A 27,805-nucleotide genomic window follows, 5' to 3' on the forward strand; every position below is an offset into this window, starting at 1 on the left:
ATTGCTTGACACGTTAACCGAGTGATATCATCAGTAACTTATCACTATCAGCAATGTGACTGCGATTAGAATCTCAGGTAGGCCTAATACTATATACTTTTTGGAAAGAAAATTCACGTCTTTGTTGTCTGGAATACACCTAAACCTGCAAGTTTGTGGCGATGGGACCTACTAGCTTGTAACTTCAAGTATCTTAAGTTCCATTTAAACAGCATCAGTGCAGTAAGCTAGGAGTTCACCCTTAAGGTAAACTTTTATAAGAAAGAAATGGTAATATTCAACTAGAAAATCATCAAACTTGAATAGAATTGCCATTAAAATGGTGTCATATTCCAAGTATCTGGGATGCTGAATAACACAAGGGTGACGTCGGAATGTGGAAATCAAAACAAGAATCATTGTTGTAAGATGAGTTATGACTTTAATGACTTAAAGAACATGCCCCGCTTTAGTGTGACACCCCACGCTAGGACGCAATTGGTAACATTACGAAAATTAATAATATAATATAATATAATATAATATAATATAATATAATATAATATAATATAATATATACAGGTAGTGGGAGTACAGGTAAATGGGTACCGGATCTCACCGTAGAATCCCTCAATTTAGCATGTTAGTAATAATAGGAATGGATAATTGACGGCAGAGCACAGGATAATCTATCTCGGGTATTATACTTAACGACCGAAAACTGTTTATGCTCTTGACTGGACCTTATATAGTAATCCTTGCAAAAGACAGAAAGTGGTAGGAGGATGTGAACAAGGCTAGACTAAATTACTAACTGTATGTTTGACTGTATTCTACATATTGTCAAAAAAAGAGCATATAAAAATTATTTACAATTGATAATTTGCTATGCTTCTGACGTGAACCCGATCAGCACTAATACACTTTCCTCTTATAATTTTCCATTTACTTCCTACCTTTGCAATGAATGGATACTCACTCCAGTAGATAGCTGCTTCCATCTCTGGTTTTGAGCCTCACGTCCTCAAACTCCGAAGCTGTCATTAGTTCGGTCTCTTCGGGAATAAATGTACCCAACTCATGCCGTGTTTTTCTGGCACACATATCACAATCCTGACAGTAGTGACGGTGGTCATTTTCCCATGCCTGATAGGCAAATAATTACTGAAGTGAAGTGGCACAATTGATAACATTTGTTAAGCTATTACCACATAGCCCAATAAACTCACAGTCCTAATAAACTGACAATAGTTCGTGGACGCTAATTTCAGTACTGCGATCGAATTATGGCAAAGTCCATATTCCATCCTTCACTCATGCAGTGGATAAATAACATTGGCAGCATGACTGCCTTACAAAAGTTCGTAGCTACTAGCACAATGAAATATAATAGTACTTTTTCACAAACTTCATCAATATGACTGACATCAGTCATAGAAAAAGGAACAGAAAAAATCGTCGATTCCCGGCTGGTTCGGGGATTTTTACCTTAATTGTTTAATTCCGCTGATTCGCGGGCTGTGTTTGTGTGTGTGTCGTCTTTAAAATTAGAAATGCATTTATTTAATATATTTATATATATATGAGTTCACGTTTAGTGAGAATTAGTAGAAAATTACATATGTATGAGGATAATACAAATATAGGCTGGCTGAATGATAAAAAACTGACAGCGAAAATTTAAAAAAAACTTGTATGTAGTCTCTCGTTTGCTCAGCCTCGGACATTTTGAGCTTGGTTGATTCCTTTTGACACACTATTTCCCTTTTTCCCATTTGTGATAGGAATGAATATTGTTTAAATTAAGGTGTAGGGTGATTTCGCGAATTTGTAAAAACTTCGAAATTATTTCGAAATTTTTCACATACCTAATCAAATGTTATCACAAACATTATTACAAATATCGATATATGTTGCGTAGACAAAACAAACGAAACATTGTAGCACTTGCCACCTCGTCCCGGTCCCGATTTGTACTCATTTTACCGCACGCTCCGAGTTCATCACAAAATGATGCATACACGCGCCTCTCACTAAAGCACTATTTGACCATGAAAGCTATTTGGGCAGGCTCTTCAGACCTTCCTTACTTCAAGAGAGTTTCATATATTTGCTATATTTCATGGTTTTGAAGTTATTGAAGAAATTCTGGAGTACAATTGTTATTTTGAATATAAATCCCTCACTTGATTGAATAACAATATTTATTGCACTTTGCGACACACATTCCGGTACGACACGCTATAAATACGGAATATTGGCTTCTGGTGGGCAGATGCCCTCGATAACAGTCAGTCACATCCTCTCATCTAACCTCGCTAGAGGCACCCAAGCATACCAGTCTCTCATCCCCTTTCACGCACACCACTTTCGGGTGGGACCTTCAAAATGAATACACAGTGAAGGGTGCTGCTATCTGTCCAAAAGTAGTATCGTGCAACTAGGTGAACTAGCCACGGATAGGCCGGAACTATTGTTGTGGGATGGGACCCAGTAACGGAAACAGATGGACGTTCTCTACGTTAAGATATAAAATATGCTCTTTTCCATGATGTCTTCATTCGTTGAATAGACGGATCTCTTCCTTCTTCCTTAACTAGTGTTAAGAACGGATGATCACAAACGTCGGTACCAGTTTCCTATACCTACGTTCTGATGTCGCCTAGTAGGTAAGGAAATATTTATATTTGTACAACCCTGCCATAACTGTTCCTGTTTTCCCTTACTTTTCAGAACATACTTTTCTACTACGATTCAGAGTCGTGCAGTCGGCCGTCAGGTGTGGTTCTTCTGGAAGGCTGCTACTGTGAAAGGCTCATCACGACAGGTTCGGGCAGTAAGAACAAGGATGCAGCGGACAAACAAGTAAGAGTTTCAGCACAATACTTGCAGCTTGTAATGATGCATTGTTTACGTGACATTTAACTATATTTTTGGATTAAATCCCGATGGACTTGCGGACATATTATTTCTTTGTTTTCCAAAATGACATATGTAATATTTTGTAGGCATTTTTCTAGTCAAGAATGACGACGATAAAACGTTGTATTTACAAGTGAATTTTCACAATATAAATGTGCAGTGTGTTCAAATGATGCGAACGAAAGTGCATTTGATGTACTGTATAGTGAATCATTCTGGTTTTATAATGTACGATATACTTCAAAATGAACCAGTAATATTTTATTGAGACATGTTCGTGAATAAGTGCATTCAGAACATATCTCACGAGATGAGTTTATGAAGTAACTTAAAGCCAACAAGGTGTTTTCTCTATAAGTTTACAAATGGTCTGGTCATCCGTGGGATGGAGTTAGAATAGTCATTTTAAGTGCAGGACTACATAAGTGGTCAACCAACATATCGTGTGTAATTCGTATATATGAATGTGAATACTATTAAATAAAGTAGATTTGGCAGAAAATATATAAAAGAAATGCAACAAGTGTAATCAGCTACTGATAAAAATCAGCTCTCCTTTATGTGTGTGTGTGTGTGTGTGTGTGTGTGTGTGTGTGTGTGTGTGTGTTAGTGATGGTAATGGTGATAAACACAGGTTTGTATTCTGAATTCCATGATTTCATAATGAAAGGATTGAAAGCGAAGAGATCTGCAGTTGGATGAAAACAAAAAGTTCTGCAGTGGAAGACCATTAATACAACTTGAAAACCTGAATACTGTTATTACTACGATGATGACGATGATAGTAAAATAAGAAGGATGATATTTAACTAATTAACGGGCTTAACAGACACAAAAAAGAATTAAACGTGAATTTTTGATGAATAAGTTATTATTATTATTATTATTATTATTATTATTCATAATGCTTCCACCCTTCCTTCATAGTCGGCGTAGGCCACTACGTTGACCATTTACCTAAGGAGAGGGATACATTGGATACATTGTTATTATTATTATTATTATTATTATTATTATTATTATTATTATTATTATTATTATTATTATTATTATTATTATTATTATTCCAGAAGTCTGGTTGGATCCTTAAGTAGTACCACCAAGGATTATGTAACTATAGGAAAACCAAAAAAAAACGATGGTGGTGCCAAAATGAAGTATACTAGTAAAAGCGCTTTTACAGACAACCACCCCTTCGAGTAGCAACTTTCGTAACACTCAAACACTTTAATTGTGCTCCAAATGTCACTACTCAACACCACCCATGCCTCCTCAACAGCTTCCATAGTGTGACAGTCATGAATTAGACTGAGACTTCGGTGGAAGTTACATTTTGCTCTGGTCTCTGTTAAAAGAGAGATGAAAAAGTACTGCATCCAACAAGAAATGGCAGCAGATGGTACTGGAAAACTAATCAAAGGTAATTTTACGCCAGTTTATTTCATTGTTAAATACATCATGTTTGAGATAAAAAATACAATAATTATTGAGAAATATATTATTTTTTCCTGTACATGAAATGAAATACAACAAGACAATGTGGAGTGAACTGTTAGGAGCCCTGAATCTGTAGGACATCTTACTCATTAGTTTACCGCATATAACATTTTTCAAGGTGTTGGACCCCTTCCATTTTCCGTCTGATTAGTGTTAATAGAGAATGATTGTCTAGTTGTACTTCCCTTAAAACAATAATCACTACCACTACTCTTCCATGAACTTATGTAGGCCATCCTTGCACCATCAGTAAGGCCTCTTCCTACTGGTTAGCAACACTTTAAACGCCTGAGGGCTATGGACTCTTATGGAAATATGCTGAAGTTTTTGTAGAGTTCTTGATTTTGAATACTATTAACAGATGCCACTAATTTTGGTTTTGGAGTGCCACCTAGGCGCTTGGATTGTTTAGAGGATAGCACAAGGAAGCTTACGTCTTCTCTGTTGCTAAGCCTTCACTACTCGTATTTCAAATTAAGCCATCCAATCATAGTCCAGCTGTGCGCCTCCGTAGCGTAACGGTTAGTGTTCTAAGCTGCCGTCCTCGTGGGCTCGGATTCGATTCCCAGGTCTGCCGGAAATTTATGAATGGCAGGAGAGCTGGTATGTGGTTGAAATGGTACATAAAGCTCAACTCCGTGCGGCGTGTGCCTGCAAAGAGCTGCACCACCTCAGGACGAGGACACGAGTTTACATTTTTACATCGCCCTGCTCGCACCTATAAATAGAGGTAATCTTGGATCTTATGTATCGATCTGGATCTTGGTCAGTGCAGTGACAAATGAGGTTCTCACAGGAGTCTACAACGAGCTGGGGCAACATCTAAGGTAGGCGGCAAGACTTTTCTCTATCATATGAACTTGCGCGTGGCGACGAGAAAGTACCAGCGTTTCCCACTAATATGTAACTGATAGAGTTGAGCCGTATTTACCTTTATTTTCATGTAGGATATATACACTTCATTTAGTTTTTTAGCATGTAAGTTCCTGGGCTGTCTGCGGACGGAGTGTAACCAGCCTAGTGGGTGTCATGTAATGTCTTAAGGATGAACGAGTGTGGACCCTCGTTTCTCATGTTCACTTTGATTTTTGGTGACTAAGATTTTCCAGATTTCTAAAATTTTATCTTGCTTTTTTCAGGTCCGCAAATTTTCTTTCCTGTCTTAGTCACTAATGTAGTATGTCTTTTCCTCTGTATCACAGGGCCTTCTGCCCCATTAGGTTTGTATGGTAACCATGTCACTGGATCACATGATTAGGTTCGGCATCCCATTCTATTTCATTTTCGGCCTTTCTTTTAACCTTTTACTTCTTTCTCGGCCGTGTATCATTAGATTCTGTTCCTGGTTCTTCTGGATCCTTGTCATCCATATTTTGAGTGTTGCTTCCCTCAGAATTAAGGGCAGCGATTGTCAAATTAGTGGAAATGCTGTTAAGCTTGTTTTAAGTTTTAGGCTTTTAAGTGGACTAAAAGATATCATGGTGTGACGTTCAGGACGGTTCTGACCATAGACGTTGAAATTTAAGAGATCTATCGCAATTCTTTTTGTATAACTCAACTATTGGAAGTTTCGATTTCTTAAAACTAAAGATTCCCTTACCAAAAATGTATTAAGACTAGCAAGTTTTGTAAAATGGGAGCTCATTCTCCCATGTTGATTAAGCTCTAAAGCTTATTACTGTAACTATCCCTTTCTAAATTGTTATTTTCGCTGTTATAATTTGTTAAATTGTTGTTGTTGTTGTTGTTGATGTTTTGAAAGTAAGATGATTAACGAAAGTAAATATTTAATTCAGGAAATGTCCTCAAACTTTAACATGTTTTGTTGTCATTTCTCCAGTAGCCGAGGCCCTGCCGTTCCTTCCCCTCTCCTTTCTATGATGGCTTAACAATCCTTATGCAGATTTACCCAGAGTTAATGCAAATGATGCTCCAACTCACGAACATTTTGACTAGGAGGTATCTGAAATCGTAATTGCCTCACAAAAGTTCGAGGGGAACTAATGATATGACACGGTAGAGCAATTAGGAAGAAAGTGGCTTTATACCCTACCATCGGAGCCCTGAAGTTGGTTTTCAGTGATTTCCCATTTTCAAGCCAGGCAAATGTTGGGACTGTACCTTAATTAAGGTCACGGCAGCTTCATATATGAGACGTTTTCTATCCCAAACCATCGTCACCAAAACCTATCTACTCTGGAGCGATGCTAAAATAATTTAAAAATGAGTGCTTTTTTGTTTTTATGAATATTAGTGCACTGGAGCTCTATCATCTTATTTCATAACACAGGAACATAGAAATACAGTATACTAGACCTTTGAAGCTCCCATTTCTTTATTTTTGGCGAATGTTAGATTATTTGTTGCTAGCGGTTTAACGTCGCAATGAGGCAGCACTGTACATGGGTCGTTTTTTCAAGCGCCACTCTGTAGTAAATAATCACGCCAGTATAATATAATAAAACAAAAACATATTGCGTAAGAGCTGAATGAAATATCTCCCTGACCTAAAACCGTGAGCATCAAAGGCCTTACTTACAGTGTGATTGATAAAACTATACTGAACTAACAATAATAATAATAATGGTATGACCTCAGCAACCATGCAGATGCATTTTCATTTAACGCCACTCAGGCTGCTTGCGTGCTAGTTTTGACTCTCCATTTTACTCCAGAGTGTGGCAGAGAAACTAGATACCTGTTGGTGACTAATTCGTGAGTTTAGGTTAACGTTGTCGGGGAATCACGAAATATGTCACAAAGATCTTTTTGCATGCCATCATATGACACGAAATAACGAAAAAGTAAAGTATTGTTTCACCCTTAAAATTCCCGACTACCTCTGCTGAGTTTGAGCTCGCGTTCTTCAGATCTGATGGCTGACACCTTACCACTGATCTATGGAAGGACTTGAGCTCCTCAAATATTACGACTTGTACACATTTGACGTGATAATGTCCATAAAATCAGGCTTCATGCGTTCGCACTTAAGCGTAGTGAAATTACGTGCTCACATAGGGCTTAGTATGTAATTAATAATAATAATAATCACGTGTGGCGATTTACCGGTTACCTCCATCGGGCGCGTCCCATTGGAATTGGGGAAGCTCGCTGGCTCTGCCGCCAGCAGAGTCAGAGGGTAGTAGGGAAATAAAATACCACCGTGAAAAAAAACTGGTTCCTTGCCAGGGTTACGGCGAAGACTGGTAAATGACAAGAAGCCAGAAAACATCTTGAGGCAACCTCTAGGGCTAACAACCCTAGTTGTAAAAGGATGGGTACCCGTCCAAAGCAAAGTCAAGTCAAAAAGCATGATGGCACAACATTTTAAGAAACATACCCCAGGGGGTAAATCTTCGGGTAAATCCCTCGTCGTGAACGCCACGGCGCACGAGTCTCGTTCGGATTCTGGGGGAGACTCGACATCATGCAAGAGACGAGTCGGAGCGTCTCGGTGTACCCCGAAGAGTCAAAAACTCAGGCCAAAATCTAAAACCTTTCTAGCAACTTTCAACATAAATTCACTTACACAAACTGGCAAGCTGAAAACCCTCACCAAAGCTCTTCACGAAAATCAGATGTCCATAATGGCCCTACAGGAAACAAGGTACCCTGATGAAGAGATTTTTGAATCCGAAGGTTACCGATTTTTCAAGAGCAAAGCGCAAAGGGGAATCCTCAATGGAGCTGTGATGCTTGGAACCGCGTTTGCTGTTAGAACCAAGATCCTTAAATCGGTTGCAAATTTCGAACCAGTGAATGACAGATTGTCTATACTCACAATTAAATGCGCGAACAAAACCTATGCTCTAGTTAACGCACATGCTCCTAAAAACGATAAGAACAAGTCTGATCCAGACGAAGTTGATAATTTCTGGGACCTACTGGATGAAAAATTAAACAAAATCCCCAAACACCATGTCAAGCTTCTTTTGGGCGACTTCAATGCCCAACTAGGTCGTGAACAGAAGTACAAGAAAGTTATAGGAAATTACCCTGCTCACAAAAGAACCAATCCCAACGGCAAAAGACTGGTGTCCATTTGCGAAAATCACAACCTGCAGGTCATGTCGACCGACTTTCGCCATCTACCCAGAAAGCAAATGACTTGGCGTTCTCCCATCCAAGCTCTCGGAGAGTTCCAAATTGATCATGTTGCAATCTCCAGGAAAAACAGCCCTGAGATTATGAATGTCAAGGTAAAAAAAGGCATCAATGTGGCCTCAGATCATTATATGTCTCTTATCAAATTCAAACCAATTCCCGCAAACACAAGGAAGACAACCAAACAGATCACACGCTTCGACAATGATAAACTTCGGCAAAGGGTCGAGGAGTTCCAGGAGAAGGCTAGACCAAATGACTGTGACTTTAATAACGCCTAAAGTCTCCTTGTTGAGGCCGCCAAAGACGTTGCAGAAATCAAGAGAAGCAAAAAGCATGCCTGGTGGAATGGTACCTGCGAATCAGTCCTCCAAGAAAGACTCAATGCGTGGAACAGTACTACTCTACGAAATCAGAAAATGATTGGGAAACCTACAAAACCCAACGTGCCCAAGCAGCTAGGGTGTTCAGAACTGAGAAATGTAAATACGAAAAATCTCTCATTGAAAAGATAGAACAAAACTTTAGGAAGAATGAAAGCAGAGAGTACTACAGAGCCTTCAAACGCAAACTCGCTGGCTATAAACCACCATCTCTATGCTTTGAGCGAAAGGACGGCACACTGGCGACGTCAGATGAAGAAAATTGCAGCCTTCTGGCAGATTACTTCAAGAATTTACTTAATTGCTCTAAACCGCAAAGTGCCATTGAGACCAAGGAACCCTTATTCAGGTACCCAGATTCTAGACCACCCGACAGAGATGAAATCAAGCGCCACATTGCCCGTCTCAAAAATAACAAAGCGCCGGGGGAAGACTCAGTAGTAGCAGAACTATGGAAATATGCCCCAGAGGAATCACTTGATATCTTGCAAAAGCAAATAGAAGAAATTTGGAGCAAGGAGACCCTACCCGAAGATTGGAAAATAGCTTTGATCCATCCATTACACAAAAAAGGCAGCATGACGAACATCAACAACTACAGAGGAATATCTTTGCTACCCGTGACTTACAAAATTCTATCACTTGCCATCCTGGAGCGTTTGGAAGCACAAGTCGAACATCAAATATGTGAATACCAAGGAGGGTTCAGAAAAGGTCGCTCAACAGCTGAACAGATCCAAAATCTCAAAACTATCATCAGATATTGTGCACTAAGGTCCAAGCAGTATGTGTCTGTCTTTGTGGACTTTAGGAAAGCGTACGACTCCATTGACCGGGAAGTCCTGCTAAACATCTTAAATGAATTTGGAGTTGATTTGAAACTGCTGGCATTAATTAGAGCCACCCTGACCGATACAAAATCCAAGGTGAAGTTCCACGGATGTCTCTCGCATTCCTTTGACATCAAAACAGGAGTCCGACAAGGTGATGGGCTATCCTCGATACTCTTCAACTGTGTTCTTGAAAAGAACATCAGAACCTGGCGGGTGAGATTACAGGAAACCAACTACAGTCCATTGAGAATAGGAACCAAATCCAAGGGGATCGCATCAGACTGCTTAGCATTTGCCGATGATATTGATGTTCTCTCAAACGACATAGAAACCGCTAGAGCTCAAGTTGAAATTTTAAAGGAAATTGCCGAACAAACTGGTTTGCAGATATCGTTTGAGAAAACAGAAGTAATGACTAACATCAAAGAGGCTCCACCAAAACTCCATACAAAATACGGGGACATCACCCGAGTAGACAAATTCAAATACCTGGGTGAGATCATCATGAAAAATGGACTGGACAAAGAAGCACTTCAGGAGCGAGTACGCAAACTGGAAATAGCCTACCAAGCATCCCGCACAATCTACAACAAAAAATGCCTTTCCCAAAACACCAAGATACGTCACTATGAAACAGTTCTGAAGCCAGTAGTTCTATATGCAGCCGAAACCCTGTCTCTAAATGCCAACAAAGGACTCCTTGAAGAACTGGAGAAAAGAGAACGCAAAATTGTGAGAGGAATCTTGGGATCAAAGTACAGAAATGGAATCCGTCAAAAGAGATCCAACGAGGAAGTCTACAGCAAAATAGAGAAAATTACCGACACAATCAGAAAAAGACGGGCCCGATTTTACGGTCATCTGAAAAGAATGGAGGAAAAAAGTTAACTAAAGAAATATTTCACTTTTTTGATTCAAACCCCAAAACCACAATTCCCTGGTTTAGAAATACCAAAGAAGGCCTGCAAATGCTACATATCCCAGCTGAGGACGCCCTTAACAGAGATCTCTTCCGCAAGAAAATATTCACGAACGGGCTAAACCGAGACGAGCAACCGAAGGGAAGACACGGTGCCCCTTGGACAGAGGAGCGTAAGCAGGCCCACTCACAAAGAATGAGGGAAATTTGGGCTCTAAAGAAGGCCAAGTTCAGTGTCAAATGCAACAAGACTTAACGTGGTCCTTGATGGCCCCAGCGAATTATATATAATATATAATAATAATAATAATAATAATAATAATAATAATAATAATAATAATAATAATAATAATAATAATAATAATTTAAAACTTGTAGCGGAGTACCGAGGCATCGGATCGTGGTGAAGTGGTAACAGCGAGCGCAGTGCCCGCAATGGCGAGCGGACGTTGTCGTTTCACAGACGCGACATGATTACAGCTATAGAAACTATACGAAACTGAATTCACCAGCTATATAAATAAATTAAAAAATAAACTAATAAATGAAACTGGACTCATCGGTATTTACAGGAGATGTTGAAAGTGATACCCTTGAGCTGCAGGTTTTCTGTATCCCAGATCATATTGTTCTGTGAATGGACATATCCATTCAAACGAAACCATGCTTCGCCATTCATAGAAATAAATTTCGGATCCACAACAGCCAACTGCAAAATCTTATTCTTGCAATGAAATTTGTAGTTCATTGGGCCGATGACCTTCGATGTTAGGCTCCTTAAAACAACAAGCATCAGAAATTTCTAGTATATATATTATTCACTTAATGAGTCCTATAAGATCGTAAACGTAATAATGCTGTTGCATTACTTGCTGATGAATGTGAAATATCAGTGTCCTGAGCTACTCTCCGAAGCGATGTATGTGGACTGACTGGCAGTCTTGCCTGTATATCTTCTAACCTCTCCTGTGTGAGTGCTGTTCTCTTTCGCGGCTTTTTCTTATTAGTTACGGAGTCAGTACTACACCACTTGTGAACAAGTTGTTGCACGCAACAAGTACTGTAGAACTACGGATTTAAAAAAATATATTTTTTAACTTACTAGTGATTTAATGTCGCGTTGAAGGTTTCCAATGACGCAAGGATGGGGATGGGATAGGATTGGGAAGGTAGCGGTCGTGGCCTTAATGAATATACAGCCCAGCTAAGTGAACCTAACCGCATGACCAACTCGCTCGGTCTACAGAAATTTTGAAGAAAACTTTTAACTGATTTCTTCTTCTTGTGCAAATAACACTCGACCAAAAATATTCTCTGCGCTGTAATGTACTTAACCATCGCGATAATGACCTCACAACACACCTTGAAAGTCCAGTAGTTATTAGCGAACTGCTACGTCTTCTGTCAAGACTTCTCATTACGCCAAGCTTGACGCAAGCCATATGGTGTTCGCTTGGGGATTACCGCGGCCTGTGAGCAGAAGTACGAATTCTTAAATTATTCTCCATGTAGCTCCGGAACTGCGGATTCGACCTGAATGGTTGACGTGCCAATTAATTGCAAATGCAAGACATGAGAGAAAATATGACACACGGTGCACCTTGGTTAAACACGGGGCAAGGTTAGCTTTAAACATGATGATTTTGAAGTATATGATTTGGTTTACTATTTAGAAATTCGACGCTAAAAGGCAAATGAAGATATATAAAGACAATGACGGCATAGATTCACATAACAAAATGATCCGAATCTCAAAATAAAAACACGACAAAGCAGAGTACAGCATTTGAAGTTTGATATTTTTTGGCAAATGGACGATTTGACCGTCTAAATATAAATTCTGACTCCTCATGTAGGGTACCTATAGAAATCTCTCCTTAAGGCGAGAGTGTTTTATGACAACAGCTTCTCTATCACCCTTGGGCTTAATGTGATTCAGGGATAGAACATCTGAGAACTTATTCTACGTACTTCATATTGAGCCCATCACTGACTAAATGGTTCAGTATCGATCACTGAATGTAAATTCCAGCCCATGATGTGCATACAGTTTAATAAGAAATTTACGGCCGATGTAACTGTATTATGCGGTAGACCTAGGACAGTTAAGACAGAAGTTATGTGTTACATGAAATTTCTGAACTTTAAGTTTTAAAACTTTACCGTACTTCTTCTCATTGGAAAGAATAGAATCGAACTGAACAATAATAACCCTTCTGAGATGTCAAATTTATAAATTATAACCGCATGGAGTCATGCGACTTATATCACCGCACGCGCTTACTGGTATGGAATGCTATGGATTGCTACGGTTTACGAATAGGCCTAGTCGGGATACATAATTAGCCATTCGTGTCCCCAGGCGACCATCCACATGTATCAAATCAATAGCATAACATGTCTGCCACGAGCGAATAAAACTGTATTGAATTAACTACCTAATGTGTCTTTCATTTCACTGGAAGTCAGACATTGCCGCAAAAAAAATAGCTTCTCACCCTGTCTTCATCACATTACTTTGTTCCTTATGGAGTAACATAAATTGCAGCAACTCTGTTCTTTAGAAACACGAGGCCACTTAACAAATATTGTTATTACTAGTACTCAGAGTTTTAGGTGCTAAAAGTTAGTAAAATATTTATTTAGCCTACGTTTTTAAAATACGTGAAATAAATGACAAAATTAACAATAATTATGTTTTACTTGTGAATATAAAATAATCAGTACTCACGAATGCAATCTATCAATGCATCGCTGTGTGCTGAAGAACTACAATAAACAATGAGATCCATCCTCATATTCTCCATCACAACTGACCGACGATTATCGCGAAACACTGACTTAAACTGGGAAAATGAGTGCTCCACGTCAGCAGATATCAGTCTGGCAAACTTATAGCAGGGCAAGTCACTCACGCTCACATCAATATCCTGGTTTTGATGGCTATGTAACACCCCACTTGAAATTTTACAGTTTGAAACCCGCTAATATTTTCTAATAGGTCTGAATGTATTTTGTGACATTTGTGCGGTAAATCCGCTAAAACTTTCTTTCGATGTCATGGAAGTGCTGAACTGTATCTGATAGAATGATCCCTCCCTTTTCAAGTGTTGTATAGCTGCCTCTGTGATTAGGGGTAGAGCTCCGGCCTCCTGATCCCATGAGAGCGGGTTCAAAACTGGCAGAGTTAGTCAGATACTCCAAGGGCGAAAAGCCATTCGACACTCAGTGTCGTACGGTAAAATAGACGGTGATTTATTCGTTAGAGTATTGAGAAAATATTCCATGTATTTTGGATAGGGCCTATCTGGGAAAATATATAAATATCGGAATAAATTGGCGTTACACGAATTTTGCATTTCAGTAAATAAGCTTCATGGGAAAGTAGAATTTGGTAATGCATCTTCTTCTCACTCTTTAGATAGGTTAATGGACTTTCTTTGTGAAAATTGTCATCGTGGATGTTCCATGTGGACATTATTACAGTTTCTTGCACCTGGCACTTTCTTATTCACTGTGGGAATACAACCACGCTATCCTCTATATTTTAAAAGAGCCAAGAGGCTCTCAACTTGAAAGGTGGGTTGGTGACCACGAGGCGCATAGCTGAGTCATTTGTTCACTCTTCTAGTTTTCAGCTTTCCTACACAACCTCTCCTGTCAAATCTTCTGACCCTGACGGTACTTGGCTTGTGTGACCTGGGAATCTTTCGTTTTACACCCTTCGAAGAATTAGATATCTTTCTTTTCCTCTTCCTATTACAGTTAAGAGAGAATATTTATCTAGTGGCATCTGACTCTCCCTCCTATCCATGTACCCTTCACAGCGTGTGGTGGCATGTCATGTGTGGTTGAGGAGTTTTTGTTATGCTCTTCTATCCTGTAATAGATGCGTTGCTTGATGTAGAGACCTCCCAACCAACTCACTCATCTGGTCAATCCACGTTGCCGGAGCTTTTTCGTAGGTACTTGTTCCTTACACTTTGCTCTCTGGATCAGCTTTTCGATATCTAGTGGCACTTCTCCTTAAAACGATGACCCCACCACAGGCCTTATAATTTTACCTATTCTGTTCGACTTCTCGTGGTTAAGTCTTGTCCTCTTTTGATCCTGGTGGTGTTATGTTTGTGAGATGTAGAAAGTTTTCTAGTATCCATTAACTCCCCTTACCCCTCTTCGAGTGAATAATGTTCATTCTTCAGTTGCAGTGACGAAGAGCGAATATCCTCATAGCTTTGTCTCTTGAAAATATATTCCTATCCTATTTCTCAGGGTCAATATCGTTCATCACCTCGTTATTTTTGTTTCCATTTTAGTGGTATTGTGACAAAATGGTACCTTAAACTATATCATGCCTGTATAAACTTTAAACAGCTACAGATCTGCATACTTTCTTCGCATTGTGAGCACGTGAACTGAAAGTAAAGACATAACTTTCCGATTTTAGAACCTCATGTGTCGCTTTCACTGCAGGTTATTTCTTGTTTATTATCTCCTTCGCATATCGACTGCTATGAAAATACCCATTTATTTTAGTAGAAAGACGTAGAGTAAATTATACTTCAAGGTGGAGAACATAAAGAAAGAATACAGCTGTAGCTCGTGTTGGTGGAGTCTTTCAGAGGATTTGAAGTAGAGTTCCCCTTCATATTTCTTTCTTCAGACAACACCTAAAAGTTGATTAAACATTCCTTTGTTACGGGATGAAAAGTAATTGAGACTATATCCAGTGAACTTTGTGAATTTGAAGTCTGTCCGATAACCTGTCCGATTATGGCATCTGCACTGCTAAAGTTGTAATAACTGATGCTAGGGAAGTGGCGGAGGCATTTTGTGTTATGGTACACCTTGAGATTTTCTTAGACGTGGGAACCACATACCAACACTTCTTCAGCTCCTACGTTCAGGGATTTTTGCCTGGATCTAAGGGCAGAATCGAAGCCCACTCACTTTACTTGACAACAATAAGGAGCTGGTGTGATAAGGACCACGATCTATAAATCTAAGAATAACGGCCGAAAGGATTCGTCGCAGTAACCGTGCGTCATCTAGTAATACATAGGCCTTGATGCTGAGTATCGGTCACTTGGTAGGCGAAAGCTATCGGGGATGTACTGCCATAGATTATTTTACTCCTGTAAGTAGGCTGGGGACTCAGCGAAATTAAACTCATGTTACAGAATAAGGTAATTTTAATTCAAAAACTCCTATTATATGAATGAAATATCACACCACAAATAATTTTTATAATTGTTCACTTGATCCTTCCCCCATCAACCTTGCGGTGTAGAAGGTTTGCACAAGGTATTGCAGGCAGCTCGAACTTTTGTCTTCTCCTCAGAGGCACATCGGCAAATTCCTGTCTGATAATGCATGAACGTTGTTCTCCTTCTTCGGAACTTGAGCCTTCCATGCGGAAAACACGACCAAGCCACCGGAGTTGTACTCTTTTACACAGTTGGAAAGGGATCCTTCGCTTAATGTACTCACATTGTGATATTCCGCACATTGTCTCTTCTAGTCTTCCCTGTCACATTCATCAGGAATTTCATCTTCGTTGCTTGTTGAATTCCACTCTATTTGTTTGAAGTTACTGCAATTTACTCCCACATCACAATTGGTGAGTAAATGGCTTTTTACAATTTCATATTTGTTTTTTGTAACTTTTTTTTTTGCTTAAAACGTTTGCACTGTAACATGGAAACTTCTGTCTGCTTTGAGAATATATATGTGTTAATTCCCTGAACATTCTTCCAGTCTCGCTTAGCATTTAATCCAAGATTCCTTTGCTGGCGAGACCTAATGTTTACAGTGCACTATGTCTTCTGATATGGGCTAGACCAATTCTGTTACTTTCTTAACCTGTCTCAGTCTTATTCTTGGCTTTGGCAATATGAAAGAATGAGGTATGAGTGATGTTGCTTCTAGGGTTGGTTGGTGCATGCATTTCAGTGGGCTTGGCGTCCGACTCGTTGGTCGAATGGTCAGCGTACTGGGATTTTAACCTTCATTGGTTAATTCAAGTGGCTTGAGGGCTGGGTGTTTGTGCTGTCCCCAACATCCCTGCAACTCACACACCACACATAACACTATCCTCCAACACAATAACACGCAGTTACCTACACATGGCAGATGCCGTCTACCCTCATCGGAGGGTCTGCTTACAAGGTCTGCACTCGGCTAAAAATAGCCACACGAAATTATTATTATTATTATTATTATTATTATTATTATTATTATTATTATTATTGGGCTTAGCAGACTGATATCTAATAGCAACTTCTGGCTCAGTGAGGAAAGAAACGGGAAACTACCTTACTCCACATTTCCCTAGTACGCCTCTTCAGTGATGCCTAGGCCATCTATGACAGCTAATGGTGAAGCGTTTGAGGATCCAACTAGCCTTTCGGCTGAGGATTGAACATACACATATTGTGATCTTCCACGTATTTATGATTCAGGATTCAAGTTGTTAATATTATGCCTCGGCTGGTGTCATAAGGAGAAGCAAGGAACACTCAAGGGACGTGCAAGTTCGACGAGTCTGGTCACAGTGTCTCACCGTTTAGATTTTCGAGATCTAACTGACGTACGAGAGCCCATATTCAACAATTACTTAAAACTATACAGTACTATGATACTAAACTTAGCCTATGAATGAGAATTCCGAGTATAATTCTTTTCCTTGGAAGGATATTCCGTTTAATGAATATCATCTCACGAAATATACCGTAATTACAAATTAATTGAAATAGCAATATAAATGGTTGTCCAGTTGAAATTGAATATAATGATTAATTGTAAATGTCCAAAGTCCATAACATTTGTTGGTTTGTCATAATAGCAAACTTTCATAGTATAACTAAAATATGTTAGCTCCGTTATTAACCTTAAATTCCAACAAATAAAAGAAACCAACATACGAGTTGATGAAGACTTAATTTACGTTACAAATCCATCATTCACATTATTTGTTTTCTGGTTAATAAAATAAAATTAGAGAAATCTTATTCTTTGGCACTCGTATTCGTTGACCCCAAAAATTCATGTCTTTCAGTATTCCGTTACCTTTTAAAATCATCACCTAATTCCGTAAAATCTAATAAAACAACTCGGGTGCTCCAATAACATGTTCGCAACGTTGTCGCTTATACCAACATACTTCCGCCTCCATGGCTAAATGGTTAGCGTGCTGGCCTTTGTTCACAGGGGTCCCGAGTTCGATTCCCGGCAGGGTCTGGAATTTTAACCATAATTGATTAATTTCGCTGTCACGGGGGATGGGTGTATGTGTCGTCTTCATCATCATTTCATTCTCATCACGGCGGGCAGGTCGCCTACGGGAGTCAAATCGAAAGACCTGCATCTGGCGAGCCGAACTTGTCCTCTGACACTCCCGGCACTAAAAGCCATACGCCAATTCATTGCATACCAACATAGATCAAGAAATAGGACTATGTTATGATCCCTCTCTCATTACTAAGGTTGCGTAATAAATTGTAAATCAGCCTCCTCTGAAATTCTGCAACAGCTGCATCTAGACACGTTCCTGTTAATAAGGTCATCACTAATAATAATAATTCAAAACTTCCGACGACTCTGCAACCTCTGGTATTCTCCATGAAAAATCCTGAAAGTGTACATTCAATGCTAATTACCAATTCTTTGATCTACCAGAAGAATATCATTTAGCAGGAAATCAAGCTACGCATTGCTCAAAATAATATGTACATATCTCATTTGTGACATGATTCACATCTGCATGGTGTCATTTATTATCGAAGATTCTATTTCATCCCTTCACGCCTGCGCGTAATTCACTTACATTAAATCTTAGGTTATCGCACCTTTGACGACTATCGCATAAGCAACTTCAGTATTCTTCGAAAACATTGTCACAAAATTACATCCATGCCTAAGTAGTCGTCACTCATTTCCACCATTAAATTCATACGCATGACGAACATCAATCCTTATCTCAATAACATATCACCGGGACTTTTCGAAGAATGCATCATATCGTCCCTGTTCTGCCAAAACGGCGAACGTGACAATGCTCTCCCTATCCATTATTTCCCTTAAGACTGGTCACGCCTTCCAGCCACATATGGTTATGCATTCCATCAGAACAATTTTCGTTGAGTTAATTTTCCTATGCGGGTATGTAAAGGAAAGTGAACCTTAAATACATCACACTCTAGGAGTGGATAAATGCCATGCAAACATACATTCCTTCAGTATGGTACAGTAAAGTTCATTTTCCTTTACACACACACATAGGAAACTGAACTTAACGAAAGTTGTTCTGATGGACTGCATATCAATATATTGCTTGAAGGCGTGACCAGTCTTAAGGGAAATAATGCATAGGAAGAGCATTGTAATATTCGCCGTTTTGGCAGAACAGGAACGATATCATTTAATGCATAACCCCAATGACGTTTTCTCCATCAAACAACACAACATTAATAATTCACTTTATTCGACGACCCTATTCCAAACCTCTCTCATTTCACATGCACGTCATACTCAATTATCAATTCATCTTCCAAATACTCAAGCACATTATTTCTCGAAGACAACTTCATCCTTTAAAACCCACAAAATCAATATCAATGCGATAATACTATCCTTATATTCGCGAAAGCTACGCATGACGTGAAAATCCGATCTTAGATGACTCTAATTACACACATGTTAATCACCTTATGGTCACAAATAAAATATACCTATGCAATACATCACACACTGAGGTTCACTTACGATGATATTATCTTAGTAAAATGCAGCGACCATATCTAAAAATCTCCGGCGTAATATCTACTGTTGATCGCTTGGATTCAAAATGTAGTACACGACAGATTATAATTTCTCCTGGATTATTCATGATGAAAATCACAACATTCCCTGTCCATTTCGAAATAATGATCGACGACCATACCGTATCATTCAAGTTGTTTACCTATACCTGTCACATTCTGACATCACAAACTGATTCTACACTTCTTTAAACAACTACATACCAGAATAGACGAGAGACATTTATTTTTGGTACTTATCAAACTGATGGCTTCGGGAAGATGACATCTCCCATCTCTCGGGTCTTAATTTTATCAATTGTGATCCATCTGAACACTCTCCAGGTCCTTCAGGACCGCTTTCCAATTCAGCTCATCATAACCTGGTAGTTAAGCATCTTAATATAGGAAATTTTCTTCATGTGTGGCGACATCCTAGTACCTAAAACTTGTAATATGAAATTAGCACAATGTCATGTACATACATATCATTGACAATATACTGTCCCCGTAACTAGGTATGCCGGTGAACAAGAGACATCTCAGGGGTGCTCAGTTCAACAGGATTGGTGACTTAATAAATACAACTGGCAGGATTGGACATGAGGTTCGGAAAATAAGAATATTCATATATTGAAGTCATATCACACCTTTATTCAAATAAAATAAAATAAAATATATTGCCATCCTGATATCAATGATGATGAAAAATGATCGCTACTTTACGTTAATTTACTAATGAATCTTGATGTGACAAAAAAATGCTAGCAAATGGGGTGGTACACGTGACTTAGTTTTCCCTACAATTCTAACAGAGTTTGAATATAGCATCATTTTTTTTTCTTCGATAAATATTAATTTAATAATTTGAAATTTATGGAAAAATGAGCTTGTCGCCTCAAACTCCTCGAACAATCTGTAAAAAATGCATTACATTTTAAAGAAGTGTATAAGATAAAAATAATCCAAGATTAACAAGTTTACTTATTTTAACAAAATATTAGTGAAATTCTGTTCATCAAAATTTTTATTAACATCTGAATGAAATTTGAGTTTGCTTTTGTTTTCTGATAAAGTTAATTCGAGACGTCGAGTATATCTGTTCAACGTTTTCCACTTATCTCCTTGTGAGAGCTAACAACAAAATTTACTATCGCTTGGTCATCAAGAGAACTGAAATTAGCATCATGACTCCTAAAAAATTCATTAAATAGTGAAAAGAAAATACTTCCTCAACGTGGAAATCCTGTCCACAACTATGAATAAACACCACTCGAGTGTCACATATTATCACAACAACAATGCACAATAAATGTCTTAATACTAGAAAATCTTACTAAATCTACAAGTAACTACTGGAAAATTCCGAAAAGAAGAAATATTTAAAGTATCTACACGTCACATTCGGGTACTAATCAATATCACTACTCTCCAATAAATCCGTTTATATATGTTAAATATATAAAGTCTCCACGTGGGTACGAATTATGGCGATGAACAGTGAGTTCGCCTGGTATCGAGCTATAACATTTTTAGGAAATTAAATTGAGGATCTATTTTCCAGACTTAAGGTCCTCCAATAAGATTTACACATACTATAAAACTATAAATTACTGACTTCGTGAGCATTATCAGGATAAGCTAATTCCAACATATTAAAGCTGAATTATGGAGCACATCGATCGACATGGACTTGTTCTTATCATCAGAAGACATTATTACACTGCGTATAATCTCAAAGATTCATTCTCTCTTCTACCATGATCAACATCATGTATAAAAATATCGTCACATTAACACGTAAAAATTCAATATCACAAATACTCATATCGCCTGTACTAATTCCACGTAATTTCCACGTACAGAAACAACATCATAATGACGACTATAACACATCATAACCGCGCATCACACAATGTGTAGTCAGGAAATTTTATACGAACCTGTAATCGTCCAAACAAGTCTTATTCTCATTGTCTTGATGACTAAAAAATGCATTAATAATCATATATCACAGCGCATGTACTCTTACTAAATCCATGATCTCGATTCGGAATTAATATCCTGATGACATGCTATCGTCACCACGAGGCACGAGTATAAGTTCAATTTATCAAGAAAATGTTAAAAATATTGGGAAAATATTACCGCGATAAATTCATCTGACACAGATTAACTCACTATTATAATGAAATTCGTACAATAAGAAAGGATGGTTCTGATAACACATGGATAACTTCAAGTACTCTGTCTCTTCCGAACTCGACAACACGTGGTCATGAATCAAACAAGTGCACGAATTAAGTTCCAAGTCCTATCTTACAAATAAGGAAATAACCAGTGAAATACCGTGAAAATGAAATCAACTACAGACAATGAGACCAATCCAAAGAGAGAACAATAATAGAAGTAAAGAACTACATAGAACAGATATAAAGAAGACCTTGTCGAGTTATCTTATTTTGTTGTCTTCATGTTGAAGTCCTGGGGTCCTCAATCACACATTCTAAGATGGAAATCCTTGCATTTCTCCGTTGTCGACGTCGGTCTATGGGCTTAAAAACTCATGGTGGAATGTGTGTAGTCTCTGGCACGAACTTCCATCTTCTGGCGATGACAATGTAGAGGTCCTCTTCCACGTTTACACTCTCTGATGATTGCTGAAACTTGTACCAAATGAATTAAGAAAAATCCTGAGCACAATCTTGCAAATAGTGATGAAAAGACACATACGTTTACGAGTTATCTGATGTTTTTCGACAGCTGTTGGTTACACTAATTAGAGTTGTATGCTAGCACAATCTGAAGTAAGAGTCGAACACAGGAAATGAGTCCAATATCCCTGTCAATGACAGTATCCCCACTGACGTTCTACGATGAAGCAAAGCGGGCGAAGCGAACGAAGTTGCAGAAGTGAGTAAATGATAAGCATGTGAGAGCTTGTACACGTATGACTCGCTTTAAGTACCGTCGCGCAGCACTCGTTGTAGGAAGTAGAGTCAATTCAAGTACTGAATTCTTATTGGTTTCATTAAATGAATAACACCTTAATTTCTGCCGAAATATCATTGATCCCATCGTCGCCATAAGACCTATCTGTGTCGGTGCGACGTAAAGCCCCTAGCAAAAAAAAAAAAAGAAATATCATTGAAATAAGATAAACATTCAGTTAATAATTATTACACTTCACAAATGATATCATTAGCACTGTCCAACCAAATATCGTTTGTACATCTTCTCAATTATGCATATCACGCCACCGAAAACATTATAAATATTTCCTTTACTATAAATTCAGTGTGACTGCAGACGAACATATTCAAGCTACTTTCATCACTCGCCCTCTTTTATTTTTATTTTATTTTTCAAGTAAGTCAGCTCCCCCTTTCAGGTTAGAAACAGGTCTACACCTGGCCAAGGACACGCGTGCCACGCCGACAAAGCTAGCCCAGTGACACCCTGACACATATTCACTCAACCGAGACCTGCATACGGTCACAATACTGAGTTAACAATCGCCTTATTACTTGAGAGAATAAAATATATCTTTATCCCTTTACAATAAATAATCCGTACTATTCGTACAATATTTATACAATTAAAATAAGCTTTTGATCTGGCTTCTTCCAAGCCGTGTGCGATGCTTCTGATGACCTCTAAAATCCTTTTTATTATCATCCACATTGTTCTCTCAAAATAAAATCGAATTCTAAAATACAATAATAAAAGTTAGTTTGCATTTCATAAATCTTCCGAATTCTGTAGCCTATAATCTCCCTTCCAGATGATTTTGACGTTTAACGCATAACCTCTTTGATACAGAACGCTCTTGAAATCACTGATCTTGGCAAAGGAACTCTTTCAACAATCCGTCGCCTTCATAACTCAACGTACCAATCGACTATCTCATAACGGGTCTCGATTCTCGAAATATATCGTAATAGATAGACAATGTATGACCACCGTATGTGAACTGAACGTGGCCCTTTGATCCAACCGATTCCATGGACTCCACTACACATTTCGTCATTGAGACTTCATGTCATCTATTGATATTTGTTCATCTTCCGCTGAAGAAAATGCAATATTTATTCAATATTATCTAATCGTACTATAACATTCCGTTACCGACCGTAATTTAATAAATACCACGGGGTTCTGAGCTTGCGAATTCACCAGTACCTTCAATTCGTTATCTGTTATTTATTCAGCTGAGTGAGTTATTTCATTTACTGACGCACCTGGACGTATGACAACTGGACGTATGATTTCATTAATTTTACATTACTATAAACATCCAATGTTCTCTTTAACTCTGATCCAGCAGCCTGGATCTTTTCAAGGAAATGTATTTTTGCTCTCATAAAATGTATTATACTATTGTTTAAAGATTGTCATTGTTTTGTTCTTCATTTTCTTCTTTTCAAAAGCCGTGATCAGCAGGATGAGACAATACTGCTTTCTATAATTGTAGTACTGATAACATTTATTACACACCGTACCTCGTAGTATCTTGGAGGAAACTTATTGTGGCTTACTCCCCAGCGTCTCACAAAATGAGACGTTAATATGATGCCTAGAGAACCTCTGCTATGCCTAGCGTTGCTTCCACTTACTATTGCCACACTCCTCTTTCCAAAACCACTTTCTCTTGCCGAACAATGTACTCGAGAATGCATTTATTACTAGTTGGGGCCAGGATTAGAAGGAAATATTCTATGACCTTTACGTTGTATATCATCCTCACATTCACAGAAATAGAAATGGAAAGCAATGGTAAAGTTGGTTGGAAGTGGAATTTTAACCTTCCTCTGTTCAGTTTTGTGGTAAGCTTGAGAGTCGTGCCATAGGGAGGTATCTGTCTTCATAACATTAATGATTCTTTATTTCTTTCTTTCTTTCTTTCTTTCTTTCTTTCTTTCTTTCTTTCTTTAAATTAGACACCCTAATTGTTATTATATCTTCTCCCTATGTGCAAGAACAGTAGAATTTCGGCCTCTGAATTGTAAGAGCGCGGATTCATACCTGCCAGAAGTAGCTGGATTCTTGAAAGGCAGAAAAAATTCCATTCGACACGCCATGTTAGACAACGTCAGTGTGTGAAAGGTCTCTGGTGAGACATTTGGTGTTCACTTGGCATAATTAAATAACATTCATCCACGGTACACCCAACAAAGAATTAGTCTATTCTGTCATCTGGTAGGGAAACACGGAATGTAAAAATTTACTCGCAGACAACCTAAATGAAACAAACTGAAATGCGTGTACATGGTAACTGACGCCATATGATTATTACTATTATTATTTCTCATTTTCTCCTTCGTTAAATATAATAAAGCGAGGCAGTCTGTTAGTTAGTTTTGCCTTGTAATGCAACGATCACCACAGCCTTACTCTTCATCAGGAAAGTAAAATACTCTTCACACCGTTTGCTTCATGAACAGTAGATGAAGTTTAACAATAGAGTGGTGCGTCCTAAGACGGGGACGATTGTATTACGCCGGAACAACCGCGAGCTTCGCCCATTCTCGTAATGACAGTGCTGTATTTATAACACCAACTTGACATAGAGAGAGCTCCGGTATATTCACTACTATGATAGTGGACTCTAAAGCCCAGCGTCAGAAACCTGACACCTACGTCATGTTACAAATACTTCTAGTGTATTATATTATTATTATTATTATTATTATTATTATTATTATTATTATTTCTTAACCTGATTACCCTCCAGGGTTGGCGTTTCCCTCGGACTCAGCGAGGGATCCCACCTCTAGCGCCTCAAGGGTAGTGTCCTGGAGCAGGGGACATTGGGTCGGGGATACAACTGGGGAGGATGACCAGAACCTCGCCCAGGCGGCCTCACCTGCTATGCTGAACAGGGGCCTTGGTGGGGGATAGGATGATTGGAAGGGATAGACAAGGAAGAGGGAAAGAAGCGGCCGTGGCCTTAAGTTAGGTACCATTTGCCTGGAGAAGAAGTAGGAAACCACGGAAAACCACTTCCAGGATGGCTGAGGTGGAAATCGTACCCATCTCTAATCAGTTGACCTCCCGAGGCTAAGTGGACCCCGTTCCAGCCCTCGTAACACTTTTCAAATTTCGTGGCAGAGCCGGGAATCGAAACCGGGCCTCCGGGGGTGGCAGCTAATCACACTAACCACTAGGCCTACACCACAGAGGCGAATATTATTCCGTGAGTTTATTATAGTAAGAATGCCTTGGTGAGCAAGTTGTTGTCATCCTATAGATATGTCCATAGAATTTCCGATGTCTCTTGCGTACGAAATTGATGAACACGTCTGTTAGACTGTTATCTACCGAGCAAGTGACTACACGATTTGGGACACGTAGCTGTCAGCTTTCATTCGGGAGATTGTGTATTCGAACCTCACTGTCGGCAGCCCTGAAGATGGTTTTCCGTGGTTTCCTATTTTCACACCCGGAAAATGCTGGGACCGTACCTTAATTAAGGCCACGGTCGCTTCCCTCTCGCTCTTAACCCTTTCCATAAGACTGAAATAATTTGTGTCGGTGCGGCGTAAAACAAATTATAAAAAGAAGACTCTTATCTGCTGTACTTCTCTTGATCTAGGGTACATTTATATAGGATGGTTACCCATTTGACTTCTTTTTTAAACAATAATTACCACCACCACCAGATTTCATTTTCTGGAGTCGGTCCGTGTATTTTCATCGTCTTAAATTTCCAAATCTATTCGGTACACGACGGACCATTCCTGAATTCCGCTTGATACTCGCTCAACATCATTATTTTTATTATGATTGTACATATCCATATTAAGGGTGATACACTACAGTAGATTAACTGCTGCCTTTTTACCATTAACCTTTTACCAATCCTTATGACTGCATGGAGCTGAACCTTCACCTCAAAAATCTTGTGATTACATGAAGCACACCCAGACATGAACACCGACCAAAACCCAAAAGATCCAGATTGTCTCCATTGACTCAAAATATAACTGGGAAGGGAGTTGGTAGCGTGGTTTGCATTCGGGAGATGGTGGGCTCGAACCCCACCGTTGGCGGCCCTACATATAGTTTTCCGTGGTTTCCATTTTTCACACGAAGCAAATGTAGGGGCTATAACTTAATTAAGGTCGCCATCACTACCTCTCAAATCTTAGCGTTTTCTCATCCTCGTGATGTGATGTGATGTGATGTGATGTGATGTGATGTGATGTGATGTGATGTGATGTGATGTGATGTGATGTGATGTGATGTGATGTGATGTGATGTGATGTGATGTGATGTGATGTGATGTGATGTGATGTTAAACTACTAGCAGAAAGAAATAACCTTTCCTCTCCTACAGTAAGTAGGAACAGACCTAACTGTGATCCAACGATAAAGAGAGTACGATTTGAAATCCATCGTAAATTTCGGTTTGATGATTGGCGACAAGTTTCTTTGAGAACTTTTGCTACTGAACGAGCTAGCTGCGCTGTTTGGGTCATGTAGCTGTGAGCTTGCATTCGGGAGGTGGTGGATTTTTATTTCACCCTCAGCAGCCCTGAAGACTGTTTCCTGCTGTTTCCCATTTTTACAGCAAAGTAATTGCTGGGGCTGTAACTTAATTAAAACCATGGCCGCTACCTTCACGATCCTAGCCCCTTCTCATACTTGCGTTTCCAAAAGCCTTTCATGCGTCGTCAGAGCACTACAAAAATTAAAGAAAGATCTTCCGAAAACATTTTGGATTATAGAACGATTGCATCACAGACATTACAACAGCTATACCAAGAGACCATAAAATAATGTTGAGATATCACTCTTGTGTGCTGTTATAATATCACTGAGTGTTGGAAGTACAAAAACGTGTACAAGCTTCAATGTTAACCTGTGTTTTGAATTTATTGTACAACAATCATCTTTTGAAACGGTACTCAATGTCTACTTGGTCGCCTGCATTTGAAGTACGAAGAATTCTAAATAAAATAACTCTTTGAAAAATACAATTCTGAACAAATGAACTGTTTTCCAAAATGATCTACCCTTAACTGGTGCTTCGGCCTCAGCTCCCAAGCCTTCCGGATCCTTAAGTTGGAGGGGAGATAGGGAGAGAGGTAAACCTTTATCAGTCAATATATCATAAATGAAATAACTTTTACCTTTCTTTTTAGAATATGCTTTTCTCTCTAATCCAGTGACAAAATTATCTCTACTATTTCAGAAGATATCTTTGTAAATGTCTATGCATGTCGCATGCTACGTCCCACTCTGTCATAAGGTTCTTGGCTTTATTCCGTAACTTTATTTTTCACACATTATTTTAACCATAATTCAATAATATTGAAGATAATTCAATAAAATTCTGGTTGGAAATCATGCTGTAGGTAGTCTTCC

At 38.8% G+C, this 27,805-nt stretch overlaps 1 protein-coding gene across 1 annotated transcript in view; it reads left to right on the forward strand.

Moving 5' to 3' along the window:
- LOC136859048 (ras-specific guanine nucleotide-releasing factor 2) overlaps positions 1-27,805 on the forward strand; it is a 1,472,247-nt gene that overhangs the window by 16,365 nt on the left and 1,428,077 nt on the right. The window contains exon 2 of the mRNA XM_068225766.1: positions 2,713-2,844. Within this exon, the coding sequence (XP_068081867.1) occupies positions 2,713-2,844 (132 nt within the window). The remainder of the gene's footprint in view (positions 1-2,712; positions 2,845-27,805) is intronic.

The sequence above is a fragment of the Anabrus simplex genome, chromosome 1 (assembly GCF_040414725.1).
Source record: "Anabrus simplex isolate iqAnaSimp1 chromosome 1, ASM4041472v1, whole genome shotgun sequence".
Classification (NCBI taxonomy): Eukaryota; Metazoa; Arthropoda; class Insecta; order Orthoptera; family Tettigoniidae; genus Anabrus; species Anabrus simplex.